The sequence below is a fragment of the Octodon degus genome, unplaced genomic scaffold, assembly GCF_000260255.1.
Source record: "Octodon degus isolate 3935 unplaced genomic scaffold, OctDeg1.0 scaffold00138, whole genome shotgun sequence".
In the NCBI taxonomy this organism is placed as follows: domain Eukaryota; kingdom Metazoa; phylum Chordata; class Mammalia; order Rodentia; family Octodontidae; genus Octodon; species Octodon degus.
Genome location: NW_004524714.1, coordinates 3,187,601 through 3,209,909, shown reverse-complemented (window position 1 = coordinate 3,209,909; position 22,309 = coordinate 3,187,601). Strand labels below are relative to the sequence as shown.

General features: G+C 40.5%; 1 protein-coding gene across 1 annotated transcript; it reads left to right on the top strand.

Moving 5' to 3' along the window:
- The first annotated feature begins 801 nt into the window (after positions 1-801).
- Positions 802-22,101, top strand: Zbtb34 (zinc finger and BTB domain containing 34). Its single transcript, XM_023701681.1, has 3 exons — positions 802-901; positions 15,501-15,568; positions 15,668-22,101. Exon 3 carries the CDS (start codon positions 15,678-15,680, stop codon positions 17,190-17,192), a length of 1,515 nt encoding a protein of 504 aa, XP_023557449.1. The 5' UTR covers positions 802-901; positions 15,501-15,568; positions 15,668-15,677; the 3' UTR covers positions 17,193-22,101.
- Positions 22,102-22,309: the final 208 nt, after the last annotated feature.

Below are 22,309 nucleotides of genomic sequence, written 5' to 3'. Positions count from 1 at the left end.
TGAAACATTAAAATGTTTACTGCTGATTCTGGGAAAAGAAAACAGCCACACAAATCTTTCTTTGGAGGCTGCAGGGAAAGAACATCAGCTTTGGAATCAGAGCTGCTTGCTAGCGATGTGAACTTGAGCAATTTATCAGATGTTTCTGAGCCTTTTTTCTTATTTGTAAAGTGTGGGATAATAGAGTCCATTCTCTGGGGTTGCTATGAGTTTTTATTTTATTTATTTAATGTATTTGGTACAGGGTTTTACTATGTACTTCAGTCTCGTAGTGATCCTTCTGTTTAGCCTCCCCAGCGCTGGGATTACAGGCATGTGCCACCACACCTGGTCTCAGTGGCCGGCTCAGCGCACCCAGAGGTGGGGACAGTGTGGCATGTGGTGCTGGAGATCGAACCCAGTCCCTGTACTTGCCTAAGCAGGCACTTTGTCCACTGAGCTATCACCGGCCCTGCTATGAGTTTTTAAATGAAAATGTTATGCAAAAGAGTTACTTATGCAAAATTTGTGGCACTCCAGTAACTGGTTAATATATTTTCATTGGTATTGTGTGTAAATTTATCAAGGTGGAAGAATGATAAGCCACCAGACTCTGAACCACTTAGTTGTGAATTTCTCCAAGCCTCTGAATCTTACTTCTGCTTTCCAGTGCAAGCCCTTGTAAACAATGTCAGTATTATGAATCTACCTTGCCATTATTATGTTTTATTCCCATTTATTTTCATGTTAATGTGAAGTCTGCTTAATGTTTTTCATATTTCTTGTATCTATTTAATGTTTTGTAGCTGAAAAGCTGCCGATTTAGCTTAGTGAAGGTCATCAACAAGTGCATTTAAGTTTCTCATGATTGTTTTCTGGTTGTTGATGGTGTGGAAAACCTCGTGGAAAAATGCAGTTCAAGGTGAGTTTTGTTGTTGTTGGTTTTTTGTTTTTTGTTTTTTGTTTTTTTGTTTTTTTTTTGAGACAGGACCTCGGCTGGCTTTGAACTCATTGTGTAGCCCAGGCTGGCCTCAAACTTGCAGTGATCCTCCTGCCTCAGCCTTCCGAGTGCTGGGATTATAGGCATGTGCCACCATGCCCTACTAGTCCTTTTGTTGTGAGAAGCAAAACATGCTGTATTTTCCAGGACCCGTGTGCCTGAAGTGCCAGCAGTAAACAGATGCTATGCTGTTCCTCAGTATTTGTTTATGTTGAGTTCTTTGCCCTGAGAAAGCTTTTATTTTTTAACCTGAAACGAATCCTTAATTCATGATCAGAAATTAAGACCTCGAGTATGGTGGCACATGCTGGTAATCCCAGCTACTCAGGAGGCTGAGGCAGGATTATTTATTGCTTGAGCTCCGGAGTTCAAGGCCATCCTGGGTAGCATACCCAAACCCTGTTTTAAAATAGCAAAAAATGCACACACAAAATTCCACAAGAATTTGAAACATCTTTTTGCCTACTTCATTTACAGAGTGAAAATGGACACTTTGCAGAGCAATAGCTGCAAACCATTTGAGCTGTAACTTGTGAGCACTTGATTGTCACTGTGTCAGACCCAGTGTGATTTTATCTGTGTAGTGTATCCTTAAATGAGAATTGTCTTTCCATTTAAAGTTGACTAAAACCCCCTGCATCTCACCATGATGGCCGCGTTAAAGTTTGTTCTCATAGGTAGTAGGAGTTGTGACTCTGGAGACTGACAAATGTGGGTTCAGATCCTGGCTTAGCTAGGCATTAGCAGAGTGACCTCCCGTGTCCTCAGCCATAGATGGGGAATAGCTGCAATAACTGTGTCATAGTGGAGGCCGTAAGTACAGAGCTCATGTAGCACTATGTACACAGTAGGAGCTCAATAACTGCTAGTCCTTACCATCCCTAGTGGAGTTAAAGAGGCCATTCCTTTCCTGTTTGCAAAGCTCAGAAGCAGCTTCTGATGTTTCACTTTAGCTAAGACAAATCTCACCCTCTCAGAATTAGTGTATCTGAGCAGACCTGGAGAATGTTAACGCCTTGGTCGGAAATGTAACAGTTTGGATAAAAATGTTCCTTCAGATTCACATGAATTAATGCAGTAAGAACTCTAAACTTGTTTTCCTTTAAATTAGGATGAGTGCTTCATGAATATCCATCACAGAATGCCATTTTCTTTTCTTTCTTTTTTTTTTTTTCCTTCCTTGCATTGGGTTTCAGTAGCACCAGAATGTTTTATGCAGCCCTGGTGCTATTCGGTGGCGGCTGCTGCTTTCCAAAGGATTAGATTGTAGCTCATGACAGCTCAATTTTAGTTTTGATCTAGACCCGAGCAGAAATATCTAGAAAAGTTATTTTTATATAGTTGTTACTGCTGTTACCATGCCTTTTCTCTCCAGTGCTTCAATCTGTGGTCTTTTTAATGACTTTTTGTATGAGAGTGAAAATTAGAGATCTTCAGTTTATGATGGAGAAAGCCTAGTTTGAGCTGCCTCTCAGGTGTCAGCAAGTGACTGAAGCCTGCAGGTGCAAATCTGGGTTTGGAATCAGGAGCATTTTAACGTGAGAATAATGGGTAGGTACCTTTTGGTGCCTTAAACAACTTCCAAAGCTGTAACCTTCCTTTCCTTTCTTGGAAGTGAAACTGGGTATTTTTAAAGAAAGAATAGCATCGTGTGAAGCAAATTAGAGTGTTTCTAGGTTAGGTGAGAATAAGCCACCTTGCAGGATTTGTCTTCTGCCAGATCCTGTTGTTCACCTCAGAGGTCTTCAATAGGAAAGGTTCAGAGCTGAGGGTGTGGCTTCAGTGGCAGTCACCAGCTTGGCTTAAATTGTCCGCAGACTCATGCTGAGAGCCTGCCCTGTGCACACCCTATGGGGCTCTGGGCCTGCGGTCCCTGCCCTCAGAGAGCTCATCCAAGAGTTGGATGGCTCCATGGTGCATGAAGTTCCTCCAACACGAGAACAATCCCACCAGCTTCATCCTTACTCTACTTCAGCTCTAGCTGTCATTATGCAGAGACAGGGCTACAGCTTTACCCAAGAATATCGCAGAGGATTTCTAAGGTGTTTTGCCTAGGTGATGTAAAAGTCCCTTCTGGGCCAGGTGTGATGGCACATACCTGTAATCCCAGCATTCAGTTGCTGAGGCAGGAGGATTTGCTGTGGGTTGGAGACCAGCATGGGCTACACACAAGGTAGAACTTTACTTACAAATTTTAATTGGTGGAAATGCTGTTTTAGGAGAGCTCCCAGTACAAATGTTACCTTTTTCTTGAGGTACAGTACAATTGTATCTCTATTGGAGTACCTTTTATCAGAAGTAAGCATTTTTTTTCTGCTCTCAGCTCCTTTCATTTCCTTTCCTCTCCCTCTAGAAACCTCATTTGACTACCACCACCCTCAGTACAATTTTGGTTACTCCCCAGTCTGTGTTTCTCTCCCACCCAACCTCAGTTTGTCCTGCTGGAGCTGACCTATCCAGAGATGTCAATGTCTCTCATTTTCTAAGTCCTGTCAAGTCTCAAGTCCTTCTTTGGACTCATGTCCACAATGGCTGCCCCCAGACTTTCACTTGTGTCCTGTCACACCCTCTGCACACTGTAGCACTCCTGCTGTGTCCCTCCTTGTACACTGCTTGGGCTCAGGCCCCAGCTGCTTGCATTCTGCTCCTGTCATTCCTTCTGTCTGGAGCATTCTTTCTGTTCCTTTTAAAATGCAAGACACTGTTCAAAAATATCTTCCACCATGAAGTTTTCCTTTGTTCTGTTTTGATTTTTTTAAAAAATCCTTTTCGTTAAAAAGTAATCAGTTCTGTCGTTGTTGCACATAGTTCTTTGTTTCTGCTGCGGTAATTGTCTGTTTGATATAATAATTATCCATTTGCAGCCCATCTTTCTCCTCTAGATTTGTTAGTTTAAAATATTACATATTTTTAGGTTAAAAACCATGTCTTAAAAAATGGTATAGCTATGATTTAAAATATTATGATTTAAAATATTCAGAACTTTAAAGTTTCTTTGTCCTCTCCCCATCCTAAGTTCTTCCCAAAAGTGACTGCTGTTAAAAGGATGGTGTGATTCTTTGCAGAGTGAATGCAGCAGTACATACACTCAGCTCTGAACAACCCAGGCTTGCACTGTACAGGTCTACTTTCACATGAGTTTTTTTCTTGGTTGTCTTTTTTTGAGATTTGCAACAATTTTAAAACACTTTGCAAACAAGCCATATAGCCTAAAAATGTTGGGAAAAATTAGATATCTGAGTCACAGTGCTTAAAAGTGTAGTCTATCTTATCATCTACTACCATAAAATATACAGAAATCTATCATAGAAAGTTGAAATATATCGAAACTGATGCACACACAGACTATACATGGTGCTATTTGTGGTCAAGAGAAATGTAAATAAGCATAAAGATGCAATATTTACTCATAACTGCATAAAATTAGCCATATATTATATATATATATACTACTGCTGTAATCTCTTAGCCACCTCCTTTTGCTATTGTGGTGAGCTCAAGTGTTAAGAGCATCCGTTCAAAACATCCCTGTGATACTAATCATCTTTATGTCTCTTCAGTACGTTGCATGTGGCACTAAAAAGTGATCTCTTGAAGTTCTCATGTGGTTTTCCCTATAATATACACGATGTGCTAACTAGCTGTTTGCAAGCTATTAGGTTTTGGAGTCAAAAGTTGTATATGGACTTTGGGCTGTCAGGGTGGGGTCAGCACCATAAGCCTCGTGTTGCTCGAGTCAGCTAGAGGACTGGAGGGGTAACTGTTCTAGAGTAGTTGCCTAGTATCTATGAGACTCCTGCGTTCAGTTCTCAGCACTGAAAAATAAGTCAACTGTAGTTACTCTTCTGAAAAATGGGCACTCACTAAGAAAATCATATGTACATCTACGTTATTCTGTATCTTGCTGATTGATTTCGGTTAAATCTTGGAGCTTTTTCCATTACAAGAGCATACAAATCAGTCTGTTCTTTTTAACAGCTGCATGGTAGTTCACTGTAAACTTTTATTTGTTTGTTTTTATTTTTTGGTTTTTTTGAGAGAGGGTCATGCTTTGTATGTCAGGCTAGCCTGGAACTTGTGCCAATCCTCCTGCCTCTGCCTTTCTAGTGCTAAAATTATAGATGTGTGCCATCACACCCAGCACTTATTTTTGTTGTAGACATAGAGTCTCAGTTTCACTGTGTTACTCAGCCTTTAGAGTTGGTGGGGCTAGGCATAGTGGTGCATACCTATAATCCCAGCACTGAGAGGCTGACGCAGGAGAATTGCTGTTAGTTCAGTGTCATCCTGGGCTACATAGTGAGTTCAAGGCCAGCCAGAACTGCACATGGCAAGACCCTGTCTAAAAAAAAAAAAAAAAAAAAAAAAAAAAGGATAGCAGAGTTGGTGGGACTACAGGTATATGCCACTGTGTCCAGCTTGGGATTGTGGTTTTTTTTTTTTAATCAGTCCTTTGGGGTTCCTTTTTTGGGGCATGACAATTAAAATGCTTATTGGTCAAAAAAAAAAATAAAATGCTTATTGGTCATCTTCATTACATATATACTAATATATTTTGTAAGCACTTTATTTCTGTAGGCTCAATTTTTAGCAGTTACTTGTGGACCAAAAAGCAAATGATAGATATTACCAATTTATCCCTCTGGATTACATTTGCTAGCTATTTAAAAATGTGTGCAAATGTGGTGGTTTAAAAATGGTGTTTCTTGAGCTGGAGATGTAGCTCAGTGATAAGCACTTGCTTAGCATATGTGAAGCCCTGAGTTTGTTCCCCAACACACACACCAAAAATTCCATTATTTTCAGAATTTAAATGTCTTTAATCATGGATAAAGTTAAAACATCTTTTCTTTTGTCCTTTAGTTGTTTTTTTTTTAAACTGTCCTTTTGTCCATTCTTCAGTAAAGTTTTAGTGTTAGCCCAATTTTATCTATAAATTTAAGGATTTGAAAAGTAGCCCTCTGTCAGATACGCATGATTTTCTCTCAGTAGTCATTTATCTGTGACCTTTGGGGGAGAAGGGTGTCTTTCTGTCATACATTTTTTTTTTTTTTGGTCAGGTGCATTCATCTGCATTCATTTATAGTTTCTGAAATTTATGTCAATATATATTCATACATAGGGTTTTAAAGTTACTTTTTAGTGGTTTGTAAATCTTTTCAAAATATTGATGTAAGAATATAATGGCATTAAAGGGGAAAAAAAGGACCTTCCATAAATTCCCTGATACCTTTTAGCACAGCAATAAACGTGATCAGCTCTGAACACTCAGGAGCTGTGTTGCCTGCTGACGGTGCCTGGTAGTCTGTGTGATCCGTAGTACCGTGGTACAGAAGGGCAGCAGCAGCTTCTCATGTCTTTTGCTCACACCCAGTAGGAGCAGGGTGAAGGAAGAGCCAAAGCTGTAGACACTGGTGACCCTTTCCATGCTCAGCTGTGTGTAAGATTATGGTTGCTTTCCCTGCCTTGCAGAGTGCCTTTCTGTTCTGAAGCGCAGGTAAAATTTATTTTTTTCTTAGGGAGCTTTGGGACCTGGATTTAATGTCTTGTCCTGACGCATGACCTCAGTGACGTGTTGTTCTGTAGCTTTTTGAATGGGAGCTCGCAAAGATTTCAAGAAGCTTTGATTACTAAACCTGTCACTATATGGTCTTGAATCAGGTCTTTTGTTCTCTTTTCCTTCACCGTTTACTGCAGGTCTATAGGAGGAGTGGCCAGGCTGGCTTGGGTGGTAGACAGGCCAGTTCTGCTTTCTCTGGCCGTACCCCTAGTTCCATGCTGCCTGAATGGCCTTCTTCCTCTGGGTGCCCGTTCTGCTCCAGCTCCATTGCATGAGTGTCTGTTTCCTTCCAAAGCTGCTGATCTTCCCTGAGCTCATCTTGGCAGTTTGGCTTCCGCTGCTGTCCTTCAGTGCCGTCAGACTTGGCTTCCTCACTTCTCAGGCATTCCTGAGTTCACCTCCCAGTCCAGCCGCATTTGTCTTGTTTGAACACCTAGCTCAATACTTCAAACTGTTGAACTTGAGCTGACCCCTATCTTCTTGACAGCATCTGCTCCCTGGGACTTCCACCTTGAAACACCAAAGGACCAGTCACTTGAGCTCTAGCTCTGTAGTTTCTAATTAATTTGAACTTTAGCATATAAGGGTGGCTTTTGCTTAAAGCAGGTAAAATGAGCCAGGGTACAGGCATCTAGGGGGAAAGGGGGATCAAAGCTGTGAATATGGAAGTCCTAAGGCATTTCAGCCAGAGGGCCCATCTGAGGATACTCTGCACATGGCCCTTACCTCTACAAGTGATTGTAATCCAGAAAGAGGGAAATTTTGGTCTGGGAGGAAGGTGCTGTAGTTAACTTGAAGATCTTGAGATTCCTCAGTAAGAGAGGATGTGCTTTTGTGATTTTGGTGGATGTTTCCACCAGAATACTGTCATTTGCCCTTCGTCTCCATCCTGGGCCTCACTCAGTAGGGAGGTGTTTGCCACCTCTCTTTGTCCCCACCCTAGGACTGGAGTATCTTTTCCCCTCAGCTCCTTCTGTCTTCCACCAGCTGTCCTGTTCCCTTGGGCAAAATAAAGCAGGATGAGGAGTTATTGTTCAGGGAGTCTAGGCTAGAAAATTGGAACAGTCAGCCTCTTGGAATCTTGGTTTCCTCATCTCTGAAATGAGGTAATAGTAGTGTCTATCTCTTTGGGGAGGTCAGGATTCAGTGGATAAATGTAAGCCTTTGTGTCATGCCTGGCTTGTACCAAGCGTTTGGCACCTGATGCTTACTGATGGTGGTGCTGGGCAAGGACTTTTCCAGGTAAAGGAGGAGGACTGAGGGATAATTGGAGACAGCAGTCACCCCTGTTTACAGTTACTATGACTGGTATGGGGGTTCTACACATGTGGAAGTGGGGAGAATATTGATCCCTTGAGACCAGCGGTGGCATCATGTGGTATGGCAGAAGCTGTTTTCCAAAGGTGTGGTATGGTTCTTTTTCTTTGTAAGAAACTAAGAATTGGGGCTAGGGAGATGTCTCAGTAGAATAAGCGCTTCCCTGGCAAGTGCAAGTGTCTGAGTTCAATCCCTGGTTCTGCCAAAAAAAAAAAGAAACTAAGAATTTTGGCTGAGGATGTAGCCCTATGGGAGAGCAGTAGGCCTACTGTATGGTTCTGTCCCCACCATCCAGCACCCCCTCCCAATTTTTAAAGTAATAAATTGAAAAAGAAGACAGATTAGCTCCTTGTTGATTGATGGAGCAGAAAAGGCCTACGAAGAAGTTGAGGAGCCTACAGTTTTTTGCAGCTTAGTCTTCTCTGTGTTATTTGAAAAAAAAGTTCACATTTATATCAAGAGTATAGTTTTTACAAATAAAAGTTAAATAAATATCATAAAAGTATTAATGGTAATACAAAAATCCTCTGCTTATATATACTTATGTTTAAAATTAAAATATAGCAATGTAAATGTCTAGTTTGAGCATGTCTTTTGTCTGTTGTAGTGTGAAGGAAAAAGACCTATGATTAATCTGCTAAATTAAGAATACTGATTCTGTTGTTTTTAGTGAGTAGAATAACAAAATTCGTTATTGTTTTCTGAAGCAGCTGCAAACTTAATCTAATTGAAAAACTAATATAAATCACTACTCTGCATTATCAAAAAATGAATTCCATTCCCATATCTCCCTGACTAGCAAGGATTTGCATTAAGCTTGCATCAAACTGCAAGACTGGGACTCTTGCTCATCTTTGAATTCCCTTTGGTTTTGTGTATGTAAGCAATTGATATCAAATGAATATTTCCTATAAATGTAGGAAAATAATTTAAATCCCCAGTTAGTATGCCATTTAGTGATTGCAATTAAATTTCATACTTGCAGCAATAATTTCCTTAATTTGCAAAGAGCTCTGACAATTCAAGAAGAAAAAGCAAATGTCAGGAAAGGATAGGCAGTTCAAAGACAGATTACCATTAAACATGAGAGAAGGTGTCATCTTCATTTATGAATAAAGCATGCACAGGCGAACAGTGAGCTACCATTTTCTCCGTCAGTTTGGCAAAAGTGAGACAGTTTGTAGGGGAGCAGGCTGCTCTTCCCTGTGCTCTTGGTGAAAGAATAGTCACTTCCATTTTTTACAGGGTAATTTGGCATTATTGACTGAAATGAAAAATCTCACAATTCCTGTGCTAGAAGTTACAAAAGAAGGCCAAGATGCGTGAAACATATGTCGCCATTCTGTGTTTGTAATGACTGTTTAAATTGCTTCCTGTTTTTGGTATCAGTTGAAACAGCTATCCATGGAATGCTATGAAGTCGGAAAAAATGAGGTCAGTATGCTGCTTGGAAAGATTTTAAGGCATATTAAATACATCTCTTAACAGCAAGGCCCAGAAGTTTATTCTGGTCTATGTTTAAAAGTTATCTGAGAGGATATAAAAAAACCCTCCAATGATTAGCTTTATAAAGAAGGGTTGTAGCTGAGGGGATTTTAGCTATTTTATTTTCTATACTATGACCTGAAGTCCTGTCATAGCATATATGTGTTGTAAAGATAAAATTAGGGGCCAGGGAGATGGCTCAGTGGAATAAGCGCTTCCCTGGCAAGCGCAAGGGCCTGAGTTCAATCCCCAGTTCTGCAAAAAAAAAAAAAAAAAAGATAAAATTAATTTAAAACTGACCTAACATAGATATAGACACACTGATGTATCAGGCAAGGGCAAAACCAAGACCTGCCAGGAGCCAGTGAGTAGCCCATTGGGAAACTTGTCAGTTCAGAAGGGTGGAGGATCTTGTTTGAACTTGATGTGTCTACAAAAGCTTCTGACCTTGTCTACCCAGAGGCCCCTAGCCCTGCCTGATGAATGTGATCATGGGGTGTACAACTTGTGATTAATTATCCTTCTGCTCTTTAGCCTGGTTAATATGCCTAGAACTGAGATTAACTGTACTGTAAATTCACTCTCCTGGTCATCAGTGTTGCTTGTTAGCAGCTCCAGTGAAGAGTCTTTGGATTTCATTGTCACTTCCTAAAGAAGTGTTAATGCAAGGGAGTGGAGAGCAGAGAGCTTCTTTTCTCTGTGCAGAGAAGAGTGGAATCCCTCCTAGGTATTAATCATAGTATTTCGGTTTCCCCTTCTGTATTTTTACTTTCTTTTTAAAAGTTTGTTATTTTTGGTGTGTGTGTTGGCAGTACATATTAATTACATACATCTTGGGGAGTTGCTGCATGTACACATCCGTCTTGATTGTTCTTCCTCCATTCTCTCCCTTCCCCAGGTCCCCGTCTCATCTCCACAGAATCTACCTTCCTGTTTTCTTTGAAGTGTTCTCTACTTTTTTTCTAAGATAAAAAGCTGCACACGGGAGAAGAGGTCTCACTGTGAACCTGTTTTCAGTTTTATATTTTATTTGAGAAGGGCTTTATTGTTGTCCTTTCTCTCCCAGCTTTTGCCCAGGAGTCTATGGCTTAAAAAGCCTGTGCACACCTTCCTTCTACCTTTGCAGTCTCCAAGTCACCGCTTAAGTACCTTGTGTCATGAAATTAAGAAATAAGTAACATCAGACCTCTCCTCAGGTGTCAGTTGGGTTGCATTTTTATAAGTTTTGCCACTTTGAGAAAGAATTATGTCTTGTGTTAATTTTTGTTTACTGATGAAGAGGTTATTTTTTTTCTGTTTAAATTCTGGTTTTTCTCTTGTTTAAAGCATCTGGTCATATTCATTGCCTATTTTTAATTGTCCTATTTTGTTTTATTAATTTATGAGTCTTATACTTTTCTCTGTGTATGTTGTAAAGTATTTTTCATAGTTAGTTTTATTTATTTATTTATTTATTTATTTTTTGAGACAGGGTCTGTAGTGTAGTTCTGGCTGACCTTGAACTCATTAGGTAGTCTGGACTGGCCTGGAATTTGTGCCCTCAGTCCCACCCTCTGCACCTGATATTGAGGATTGAATTTGAGGACTTCACACCAAGCTACGCTCCCAGCCCCTTTTTTTGAATCAGAGTCTCAATAAATTGTCCAGGTTGGGTAAAAATTTATGATCTTGCTTGAGTTCCCAGAGTACTGGGATGACAGGTATGTGCCACTACACCTGGCTTGTTTTCTCACTTTTTTTCAAAAGGGCATTTTAAAATGAGGCATAGAGGAATTTATTAGGCAAATTTTTTTTTTTTTTTTTTGAAACAGGGTCTTACTATGAAGTTCAGACAGACCCTAAACTCGCTATGGAGGTAAGGTTGGCCTCCAAGATCCTCCTGCCTCAGCCTCTTGAGTGCTGGGATGCAGGCATACCCCACCACATCTGGTATAGGCAAAATTTTAAAAGTACACAGAAAGATAGAGTGTAGATCCTCCGCAGGGAAAGAGACATCTTGTGGCCTTGAGCTGAGTGTATTTATGGGGATTTAGGGTGTCTCTAAGATGAGTTATCTAGGATGTGTATTCTAGTAGGGCTTTTTAAAAAAATATACAACAGTTTTAATTCTATAGTTAAACCCTCGTATCTGTCTTCTGTTACTTAGAAATGCCTTCTCCATAGGTTATTTTGGGTGTGCTCTACTTCTATCAGAATCAGAAGGGATATAACTCATATTCAAATTCCCTAAGAACATTTATTTTAACACTATGCTAATAATTGTTCTCTTTTACTGACTTGCAATGGCCTGTGCGGCCAACTCAGTCTGATCTCTATGTGCCCCGACAGCCCTATGCAGCCTGTGCCCTATCCCCAGTGCCTGGCCCTGTGCTGCTGCAACGCTTCCAGCACGTCCTTCCTTCCCAACTTAGGCTCTTTATCTCTTTGCACATGTAATTCCTTCTGTCTGGAGAATTTCCCTGCAGCCCCTGACACCCTCACAGATCTGGCTAGTCTTTACTCATCTTTCGGTCTCATTTCAAATAGCATTTGTGCAAGTGGCCTTCTCTTACTACTCCATTATAAGAGATCTCAGAGTACTTATCATGATTTATGATGAGAGAGCTGTGACTCCCTTGGGCCCCTAGTGCCTGGCACATCGAAGACACTCAGTACATATTTACCAAGTGAATTATAGCTTAATCATGCACTAAGTTTGGCTAGAGTTTTATTTTCTAAAATTTCTTTAGTATTTTAGATTTGTACCCTCTAATTTAGTAGTCACTGGTCATCTGACTGTTGAGCACTTGAAATGCAGTTTGTCCAAATTGAGACATGTTATATATAAAATATATACCAGATTTAAAAGACTAGTAGGAAAGATAGAATTTAAAATGCACCTTCCTAATCTAGTACTGATTATATGCCGCAATAGTGTTTTAGATACATTGGACTAAATATAATATGAAAACAGTGAAACTGTTTGCCAGGTGGGGTAGCACATGCCTGTAACCCCGAACTCAGGCAGCTGAGGCTGGAGGGCCACCTTGTGCTCCAGGCCAGCCTGGGTTACATAGTGAGTTCAAGGCCAGCCTAAACTATACAGCAAGACCTTGTCTGAAAAAAATGAAACAAAACAAAAATAAATATTTGATAGGCTGATTGTAGAGTGCTCTGCCGAGCACACACGAAGCCCTGAGTTTGATCTCCAGCACCATTAATAAATGCTAAGAAACATTAAATTGCACATGTGGCTTCTATTTCTATTGGACATCAATGCTCTGTGAATCTTAAAATCATTTTGTTGCATTTTTGAGAACATTTTTCATTGGGCTACACTGAATTTTTAAATCCAGGATAGAGGAAGGCGTCCTTTTTTTATAGAATTGAATCTTCTAGCCAGCATGTTATAGTTCTTCACTTTATATTTTTGCATTTGTTAAGGTAACATTTTTTTCTTGTTGGCCCTATTTATTTATCATTTCTAGGTATTTTATAGTTCCTGTTGCTGTATTGTTGATTGTAACTTACTTTCATTTTTTTAAACTCTGAACTTCTCAGATCCTGATTCTAACAGTTAAAGCAAATAATTCATTTTTGCTTGTCTTTTCTGTCAGTTGTCATATTCGCATGTAACAGCAATTTGTCTCCTCCTTTTTAATGGCAGCGTGCTTTAGTTTTCCCTTGTCTTGTTGCTTTGGCTAGATGTTCCAGAACAAAGTTAAGTAAGAATAGTGATAGTGAAAAACCTTGTCTATCTTCCAGCCCCTGATGGGAATGCCTTTACTAAAGTACTTACCAGAATGTGCTCCAGGGAACACTCATTCTTTGGAATATTAATGTGTGTACCTTGAGAAAAGAGTTCCACAGTGAAATGACTTGCAAACTGCTGAGGTAAACGGGATGCCTGTCTGCAGAACTTTTTAGCTGGGGTATTATGCTAATGTATTTTTAATCCCTAGGAGGTAAGGGTATTGGGGCTAGCTCCTGGGCTTGTGTTGTGTTGAATAAGTTTTTTGGAAATTCAGACATAGTGTTTCCTTTTTAAGGATTATGGTTGGTTTGCAGTAGACACTGTTTATTGTATTAAGGAAGTATTGTTCTGTTTCTAACTTATTGAGAGTATTTTTCCCTTACTCTGAAAGAATATTTAACCTCCTCAAATGGATTTTGGCATAGTATTGATTTGGTCATGCGGGGTTTTCTCCTTTGACTTTCTGATATTACAGAGTATATTTGTGTATTTCCTAACATGTCATCCTTACATTTGTGAAGCAACTATTCTTTTTTTCTTAAGCAATTATTCTTGTTCATAATGTATTCATTTAATATGTTATATTTCCTAGTAGTTCTGTTAGTACTTTAAAAGCTACTTAGATGAAGTAGACAGTGTTCCTCTTTATGCTGTTTGTCATCTTCTGGTATCAAATTTGTGCCAGATGAACTGAGATGCTTTAAATGTTTCTACATGCGTCTAGAACAGTGTGAACGGCCTGAAGATCATTTGTGCCTTAGCACTTCTGTTTCTTTTTTATTTAGTTCTGCCAATTTATGTTATCCTAAAAATATGTCCATTCCACACAGATTTCAAATTGATTTCAATCATAAGTCTAGGACAAATAAAGACACAGTATATCTCTCTGACTAAAATGTCTTAAATTGTGACATGATTTTTAAAATTCTAGTGTGAGATAGTCACATTAAATGATTGGCCCTTTCCTGTGCCTGACATTTATTGCATGTTATCTTAACATTTTTAAGTTTTTCTCTGGTTACATGCTATTTCTCTATTACTTGTTTGCTTACTTTCTTTTGGCTGTATTGTTCCTTCTATAATCTGAATAGAGTCATTTTGTTTGTTTTTTAATGATTAAAAATTTTAAAGGCCCTGAATTCCCCCATTGCAGTTTTTGTTGATTTTTTTTTTTTTTTTTTTTTTTTTGTGCCAGCGTTCAAACTGTCAGGATCTTGCACTTGCCAGGCAGGTACTTATGCCACTGAGCTATCTCCCTAGCCCAATGATTTTTTTCCCAAGCCCCCAAGATTTATTATGAAAAACTTCAGATAAATCAGGTGTGGGACACAGTCCTATAATCCAAAACTCAGGGAAGTTGAGGCAGGAGATTCTGCCAAGAGGCGTTTTCTTTCTCACAGTGGGCACTAGGAAGTTCAAGTTCTACTTAGGCAAATTAACAATTTAGTGAGATCCTGTCTCAGAATACAAATTTTTAAAAGACCTGAATGTATAGTTCTATGCGTAAGGGCCCTTTAATCTCCGGTACCAAAACAAAAAACAATAAAAATTCAAGCACACCAAAAAATTGAGGGATTTGCAGCGCTCAAATACTCAACCATCTTGACCTCCCATCACCATTAACATAATATCCTGTTTGCTTTTTTGTGTATCTCTCCATCTGTTATTTGGAGAGAGTCTCAATTAAGTTGAAGACAGATGAAACTTCACTCTTGAGACTTTCTTGCTACAAATTCCTGTTTTATTTATTTCTTAAGTACTTTTATTCAATTTTGATTTTTCTCTAAATACTTACTAAGGAGGTGTTTTTTAAAGTTTTTATTGATTGAGTTTTAAAATCTAAAAAAACAAAGGTTAGGTCCAGCTTCAATGTGGGATTTGGTCAGAGAATGGAGGCTGGGCTCCATGTGCTGGGGGAGTTTGGAGCAAGCCCTGGTGTGGGTTACAGGCCAGAGGGAGCTGTGCTGTCAGTCCTGTGAGCACGGTGAAGGGCAGGGTGCCTTTGATGCGTCTATCACTCTTCTTGGTGCCTAAGAATAACTCTTCACTGGAAGGTACTGAGCTTTCCTCTGTTGTCTGAAGGTGTGCAAGGCTTTATTTTAGAAAGTGCAAATCAAGACTCAGCACTGAAAGAGATTATCTCCATTCATGGTACTCAGCGTAGCGGTATTCTTTTAAAAAACACTAATTAGCAATGCACAAATAAGGCAGGATATCCATTAGGTGAATTTAAGGGTTTTTTTGCTTGTTTGTTTTTTTATGGTTCTCAAGAGTAGGTGAAACTGAAATCTTTTTCCTAAAGGAATACCAGTGTCACAGTCACAGCTGAAATAGCCTTACTTACGTACAGTGTTTTGATTTTGATCAAAATGAATGTTGGGCAGTAATGAAATGGGCTAATTGATTATTTGGTTATTTGGCTTTAGGTGAATTAACCGAAGCATGAAAACTAAAAACTAAGCAAGAGGAAGAATGTTCAGGCAGACCTTAGGAGGTATGATAGCCAGTGTCGTTGGCATCGTGAGCCTGTGTTTATGCTGCTGTACTGAGTAGGGACTCATTAGTGAATGATGAAAACTCTGTCTTTCCACAGATTACGCTTCATGTCGGTAGAAATGGACAGCAGCAGTTTTATTCAGTTTGATGTGCCCGAATACAGCAGCACCGTTCTGAGCCAGCTAAATGAACTCCGCCTGCAAGGGAAACTATGTGACATCATTGTCCACATTCAGGGTCAGCCATTCCGAGCCCACAAAGCAGTCCTTGCTGCCAGCTCTCCCTATTTCCGGGACCATTCAGCATTAAGTACCATGAGTGGCTTGTCAATATCAGTGATAAAAAATCCCAATGTGTTTGAACAGTTGCTTTCCTTTTGTTACACTGGAAGAATGTCCTTGCAGCTGAAGGATGTCGTCAGTTTTCTGACTGCAGCCAGCTTTCTTCAGATGCAATGTGTCATTGATAAGTGCACACAGATCCTCGAGAGTATCCACTCAAAAATCAGCGTCGGAGACGTTGACTCTGTCACCGTCGGTGCTGAAGAGAATCCCGAGAGCCGTAACGGAGTGAAAGATGGCAGCTTCTTTGCCAACCCAGTTGAGATCTCCCCTCCATACTGCCCTCAGGTACGGCAGCCCACCACAAGCAGTGACCTCCGGATGGAGACAACCCCCAGCAAAGCTTTGCGTGGCCGCTTGCAGGAGGAGGGGCACTCAGACCGGGGGAGCAGTGGAAGCGTGTCTGAGTATGAGATTCAGATTGAGGGGGACCACGAACAAGGGGACTTGTTGGTGAGGGAGAGCCAGATCACTGAGGTGAAAGTGAAGATGGAGAAGTCGGACCGGCCGAGCTGTTCGGACAGCTCCTCCCTGGGTGATGATGGATACCACACGGAGATGGTTGATGGGGAGCAGGTTGTGGCAGTGAACGTGGGCTCCTATGGCTCTGTGCTCCAGCATGCATATTCCTATTCCCAAGCAGCCTCACAGCCAACCAGTGTATCAGAAGCTTTTGGAAGTTTGAATAATTCCAGCCCATCCAGGTCCATGCTGAGCTGTTTCCGAGGAGGGCGTGCACGCCAGAAGCGGGCTTTGTCTGTCCATCTGCACAGTGACCTGCAAGGCATGGTGCAGGGGTCTGACAGTGAAGCCATGATGAACAACCCCGGATATGAGAGTAGTCCCCGGGAGAGGAGTGCAAGAGGCCACTGGTACCCGTACAATGAGAGGTTGATCTGTATTTACTGTGGGAAGTCTTTCAACCAAAAAGGAAGCCTTGACAGACACATGCGACTCCATATGGGAATCACCCCCTTTGTGTGCAAGTTCTGTGGGAAGAAGTACACACGGAAAGACCAGCTGGAGTACCACATCCGGGGCCACACTGATGATAAACCATTCCGCTGTGAGATCTGTGGGAAGTGTTTTCCATTCCAAGGTACCCTCAACCAGCACCTGCGGAAGAACCACCCAGGTGTTGCTGAAGTCAGGAGTCGCATCGAGTCTCCTGAGAGAACAGATGTGTACATGGAACAGAAACTAGAAAATGATGCGTCAGCCTCAGAGATGGCCCTAGATTCTCGGATGGAAATCCACACAGTGTCTGATGCTCCTGATTAAGATGGTAAAGAAGTGCACCCAAACAAAGCACATTAATCAATGCATATTTGTGATTTGCTTTGTTGTAATCTTTGGTTTTCCCAGCCATCTGGAAATCCCTTGGTCTCTTGGCAGTTTTTCTCAAGTTTGTGGATGGAACACTTCATTGTGTTTATCCTTTCCCCCGCCCACTCTTCCCCCAGGAGCTCAAAGCATGAAGGGCAACGTATCCAGGGAAAACATAGGCTGACAGTATTCCTCTTTGGCTGAACTCTGAATCCCAAATCTGCCAGTGATTTAGCTATGCCAACTGGTTGACCCTACACTCTCTGCCAAGAGGCTCACTCTCTCTCATGGGGGCACTGGCATCGGTGCATGTCTGGGGAGAGACTGGGATGCCGTCAGCTGACACAAATGGGTAACCTTTTCTAATTTAAATTACTTTTAGGGGGTAGTAAGACAATTTATATATATATATAATAAAACAATTATTATATATATAGTATATATACATTCTCAAATTTGAGTTTATTCTGGTTAAGGTGAATGTAAAAGGAATATATAATTTAATACAATGTGAACAGAGCTTTTGACTCTGTCTTATCCTTTCCTAATGTTAGTTTTACCCCTTTGTTTCCCTTTCAGAAGAATGTTAGTAGGTTTTCATACATATTAATTATTGTGTCCAAAAGCAAGCAAAGCAAATCACAGTGTTCATAGCTCTGCTTCATAACAAGTAATACATAAACCAAATGCCATAAAATTTCTTCAACTCTAGTTGGAAACCGTGTGGAATTTTTGTTTGTTGTCCAGCAGGTAAGCTGGACGACTTGTGGTGCTGACCTTTTTACATAGTGTAGTGTTATATTAGCCAACCCCAAAGGAGCAGTGGTTTTCAAGGTTTTTACCGGCCTACAGATCTACCTTCATTCCGTACTGTAGAAACATACATACCAGGTAACTAGATCAAATCGCTCTCTACAGTGAGTTAGTACTCGCACTAAAAGAAAGGGATTTGTAGTTCAGTCTACAAAATTCTCCAAGCAGTGTTGTGGTTTATTTACCCTTTCTTTCTCTTTCCAAACAGCCAGTTCAGGTGCACAGCAACTTTTTCTACATGCGGTTCCCAGGGAAACTGCAGAACTCGGAATTTGTACTTTTGTAAAGCTATACTCCATGGGAATTGCAAGCAATATATCTATCTTAGTATTGTGTGTGCTAATGAGAGCCTCAGTGCTCCCACACTCTCAGTGTTTTCTGCTTAAAGAAACCAACAGTTAAAAGCCCTCTAAGATACTCTGTGTGTCACCAAATCTGTGTGTGTGTCACCATATTTTTGGTCACGTGGTGCTATTTTTATGTTAAGTATCTTCTAGTTCAGTATAGTTGTAGAAAATGTGAAATCTAACAGTAATAGTGAATTGCAGTTGTTTTTCTCTCTTGAGTTTATAGCTTGAAAGAGACCTCAAAAGCATGTGCCGGCAAACACACTACCATATGAAAACGTGCCCGAGTCCTGTTTGAATAAGGTGTTATTAGTGAGTTAGGAGAGTCTTCAGTTCACCATTGCATTTGCATATGCAGCAAGCAGGCTTTAAGGCTTGCTTTGGTACTGTAGACTGGCAACGGGCCCTTCTGGAGGCAGCTGGAGCACTTGCTGCAGGGCGCTTGTGGATGTCAACGCTTCAGTCTCTGCCCGATGACAGGAGCTCTGAGACCTCCACCCAGCGCATCTCCACAGCAGAACAGCGCAGCCACTCGAAAGAGAACTGAAAGGTCAGCCTCAGCCACTAGGCGTTAGGAATGCAGAAGTAGGTATTTGCTGGTTTTCCATGCTTTTTTGGCTCTTACGATACCAAGAATGTTTGGTTTGGGAGATATTTTTGTGTTCTTTTTTTTTTAGTGAGAAAAAAATCATTCAAGCCCTTCATGTATAACAGCCCCAGTGGTGGCTGTGCAGTAGCACCTCTTTAGCACACAGGATCTGTTCACGTGTGAACTGCTGCACTACACATCAGTGTTAACTCCACATAGATTACACTCTAATCCTGCTGCTCCTGAGGAGCAGCTCTTGCTAAATCGGGTATATATTATGCCTTTTCCTCCTCAAACTGCCTAAGTGGGGTTTGTTCTCTCCCTGAAGCACTTGTTCAACTCCTGGTAAAACTGTGTGCCTCAAAGGGAGGCTGGACCCCAAGTGTTTACCCACTTAAATATGTTCTGGGGTTTCAGGTAAATGTTTGTGATTTTTTTTTTCTTATACAAATAAGTTTGGTTTTAATTTTTAAATGCAAAAAATTTGTGTTGTGATACAAATCTAAGTCTGTGACAAGAAAGGCACAAGCCCAAGGACATGAGGGGTCGAGCTCAGGGAAGGAGCCTCCTTTTCACTCTGGCCCAGGGCCTTCTGTGAGGCCTCCAGAGCCTACCGCAGTGCATGCAGCAAGCAAGGAGGGAAGAGCACTTGGGGCAAGCACCTCCGCCGTCCTGATTCTTGTCACTGTGTCTGTCCGAACCTTAGTTACATGAAGTTCTTGTGTTTGTAAATTTGTTTCTCTGGTTTGAGTTTACCAAAGAGTGACTTATCCAAAATTGTCGTTGACAAAAATATACATTGCTTTGATTGTACAGTTCAGGTTCAAACATTGTAATGGGACTGTTAAGGGGCAGAAAATTGATTGAGTTTCTCTCTAATAATGATTCCACATTTTGCAAGTTCTACTTGCTCCCATTCGTGTTGCTAACACTTTACCCTTTCCACTGCTAGCAGTGTTAAGAATGAATTCTCAAGCCATAACACAGTACTGTAAGTTCCGCAGGGCTTCGAGGGAGGCAGCGTGTAGGCCAGCACAGAGCTGCATGGCCTCTCAGCATTGGCACTATCGTGCCCCCAGTGGGCACGACTGGTGAGAGGGTCATTCCATTGAAGTGGGCAGCAGCAGTTAATTGTGCCTTGCCGCCTGAGGATGTGCCAGGAGGATTAACCGGACCACAGAACAGAAACACTCTCTCCCTGAAGTTCACTTCACGTCTCCGCAGACGAAGTACGCTGTGTAACTCCTTAGAGCAACTCTTTTTGGAAAGCAAAGTCCCTATTTCTGTACAGTTTTAGGTTAGGCGTTTCATTTATAGCAGATGCAGAAATCAGTTAAGATAAAGTGATATGTGAAGAAATCTTTTACAGTAAAATATATCCTGAATTCATATATGCTTGTTCATAATTGAGTCTCTTCTTGAGCTACCTTTTCGATATTAGACAATGTGAAGACAGTGACAGCGTCCTTTTCTATCAATGTTTAACCTGTTATTACAAACTGTGAAGACAAAGAATTTTATACTTTTACTAATGTTTGTGGTTCTGAACAGTTATTTTCATTCTAATCAGTTCTCTACCCTCTAATTTCTACTAAAGCTGTACATACATTTAGAAATTATATTTGTAAATACAGTATATGAAGACAAGTTAATTTTTTTGGTCAGTGGAAAGCCTCCCAACCAATTGGCTCTGCCTGGGCTGTTGTTTGGTTTTTGTTTTGTTTAGTTTTATTTTATTTTTTTTTTAACAACAGAAAGGATACTGTCAGTTCACTGTTAAGCAGAATATACTGTAGAACTAAAATGATAATTTTTAAATCTTCCAGATAATAAGTATATGTCTCTTCTAACAATAGCAATTATAACCAACTCTGTTTTTCCCTTAGCCCAGACCATAGACCTGCATACTTTTGGTGTGTGGTTTTGTTCTTAATTTTGTTTTTGCAGCTTAGAGTCTAGGAAGAATTTGCAGGAACACAAAACAAGGGCTGGGGGAAATCATCTATGTGAATGAGCTTTACTTTAAAGAGATCGATTTTTTAAACAACTTTTTCTATTTGTTACTGTGATATTTTTTGTTATTGTTGTCGTCATCGTCGTGTTATTGTTAAATTCTATAATGGTTTCCTGTGAAGCCTCCACTGAAAGGGACTCAAATATGCAACACCTAAACTATTTTCCAAGGGCACATGCCCCTTGAATGGTGCTTCTAGACTGGTCAGGGTTATTTATTAAATTTTATATATGAAAGTATTGGGGAATTATGTAAATTCTTTATATGAAACTATCTAGTTCATAAATCATAGATTTCATATTACTCAGTGCAACTGAACTGAAAGTTCAGAAAAGTCATTCACATTGTTCCAGATTTATAACGGTGTCACACGTCACATCTTTTTCAGTAAGTGCCAGTGTTCCCACTGTTTCTGCCCAGTGCTTGACTTCTCGGCCCAGAAGAGAACCTATTTTTCCCCTGTTCCCTCCCTAGGTCTGGCACTGACAGGGCTATTGTTCTTGAGCAAGTCCTGGAGTCGGCCTAGCCTAGCGCTCCGGGGAGCAGATTCAGTAAACAGACCTCTTGCTGCCCCTCAGTGACAAGTATGCTGTGAATTCAACCTTTGGACTTGCGGCCCAAGCCTTTGGTTGCTGCCCTGAGTAGGGTAAGAGGTAAACTTACCTGGTTTGTTTGAGAATGACCATTTTCCTAATGTGAAAACCATCTCTCTCACCACTTTTATTAGTAGGGCTAACATTGTTTTCCGTTATAAATGGTTGAGCAATTTGAATGACTTAACACAGTGTCATTATCTTGCAATATAAACTGGTAACCTCACAACTACACACTTCATCACCATATGAAGTAAATGAAGCTAGCTAAGCGGATGCTGTATCAACTAGTAACTTGCCATTAAGGATTATTTTATAGCATGGATTTAAGACTATTTATTCAAATGATATTTTACTCTTGTATTCATTTTGTTTTAGATTTGTGACATGAATATTTCAGTGCTGCTTAATTTTGTTCTGAATTCTTGTTTCTTGCTTGTAAATGGCTTTTTTATGGTATAAAGTCAATGGAAATTGCTGTTTGTAAATAAAAATGCTGCTAGAGCAACTGTGCTGTGGTCGCCCTCTGTCTTCGCTTCTCTTGAGCTCCGAAGGTGTCCCTAGCTCTGACAAACATCTGCTGTGTCATAGTTTCACTAACCACTGTTTATGAAGGGCTGCGATTTCTTAAGAACCTCTTGTGCCACTGTGGTGCTGAGAGGAGAGCAGCAGGTGTGTCTGATCTTAGGAGGCCAAGAACAGATGGCTGTGCCCCT

Bases quoted from the DNA above. Each gene is read 5' to 3' on its own strand.
- Zbtb34 (XM_023701681.1), top strand. From the start codon at position 15,678: ATGTCGGTAGAAATGGACAGCAGCAGTTTTATTCAGTTTGATGTGCCC.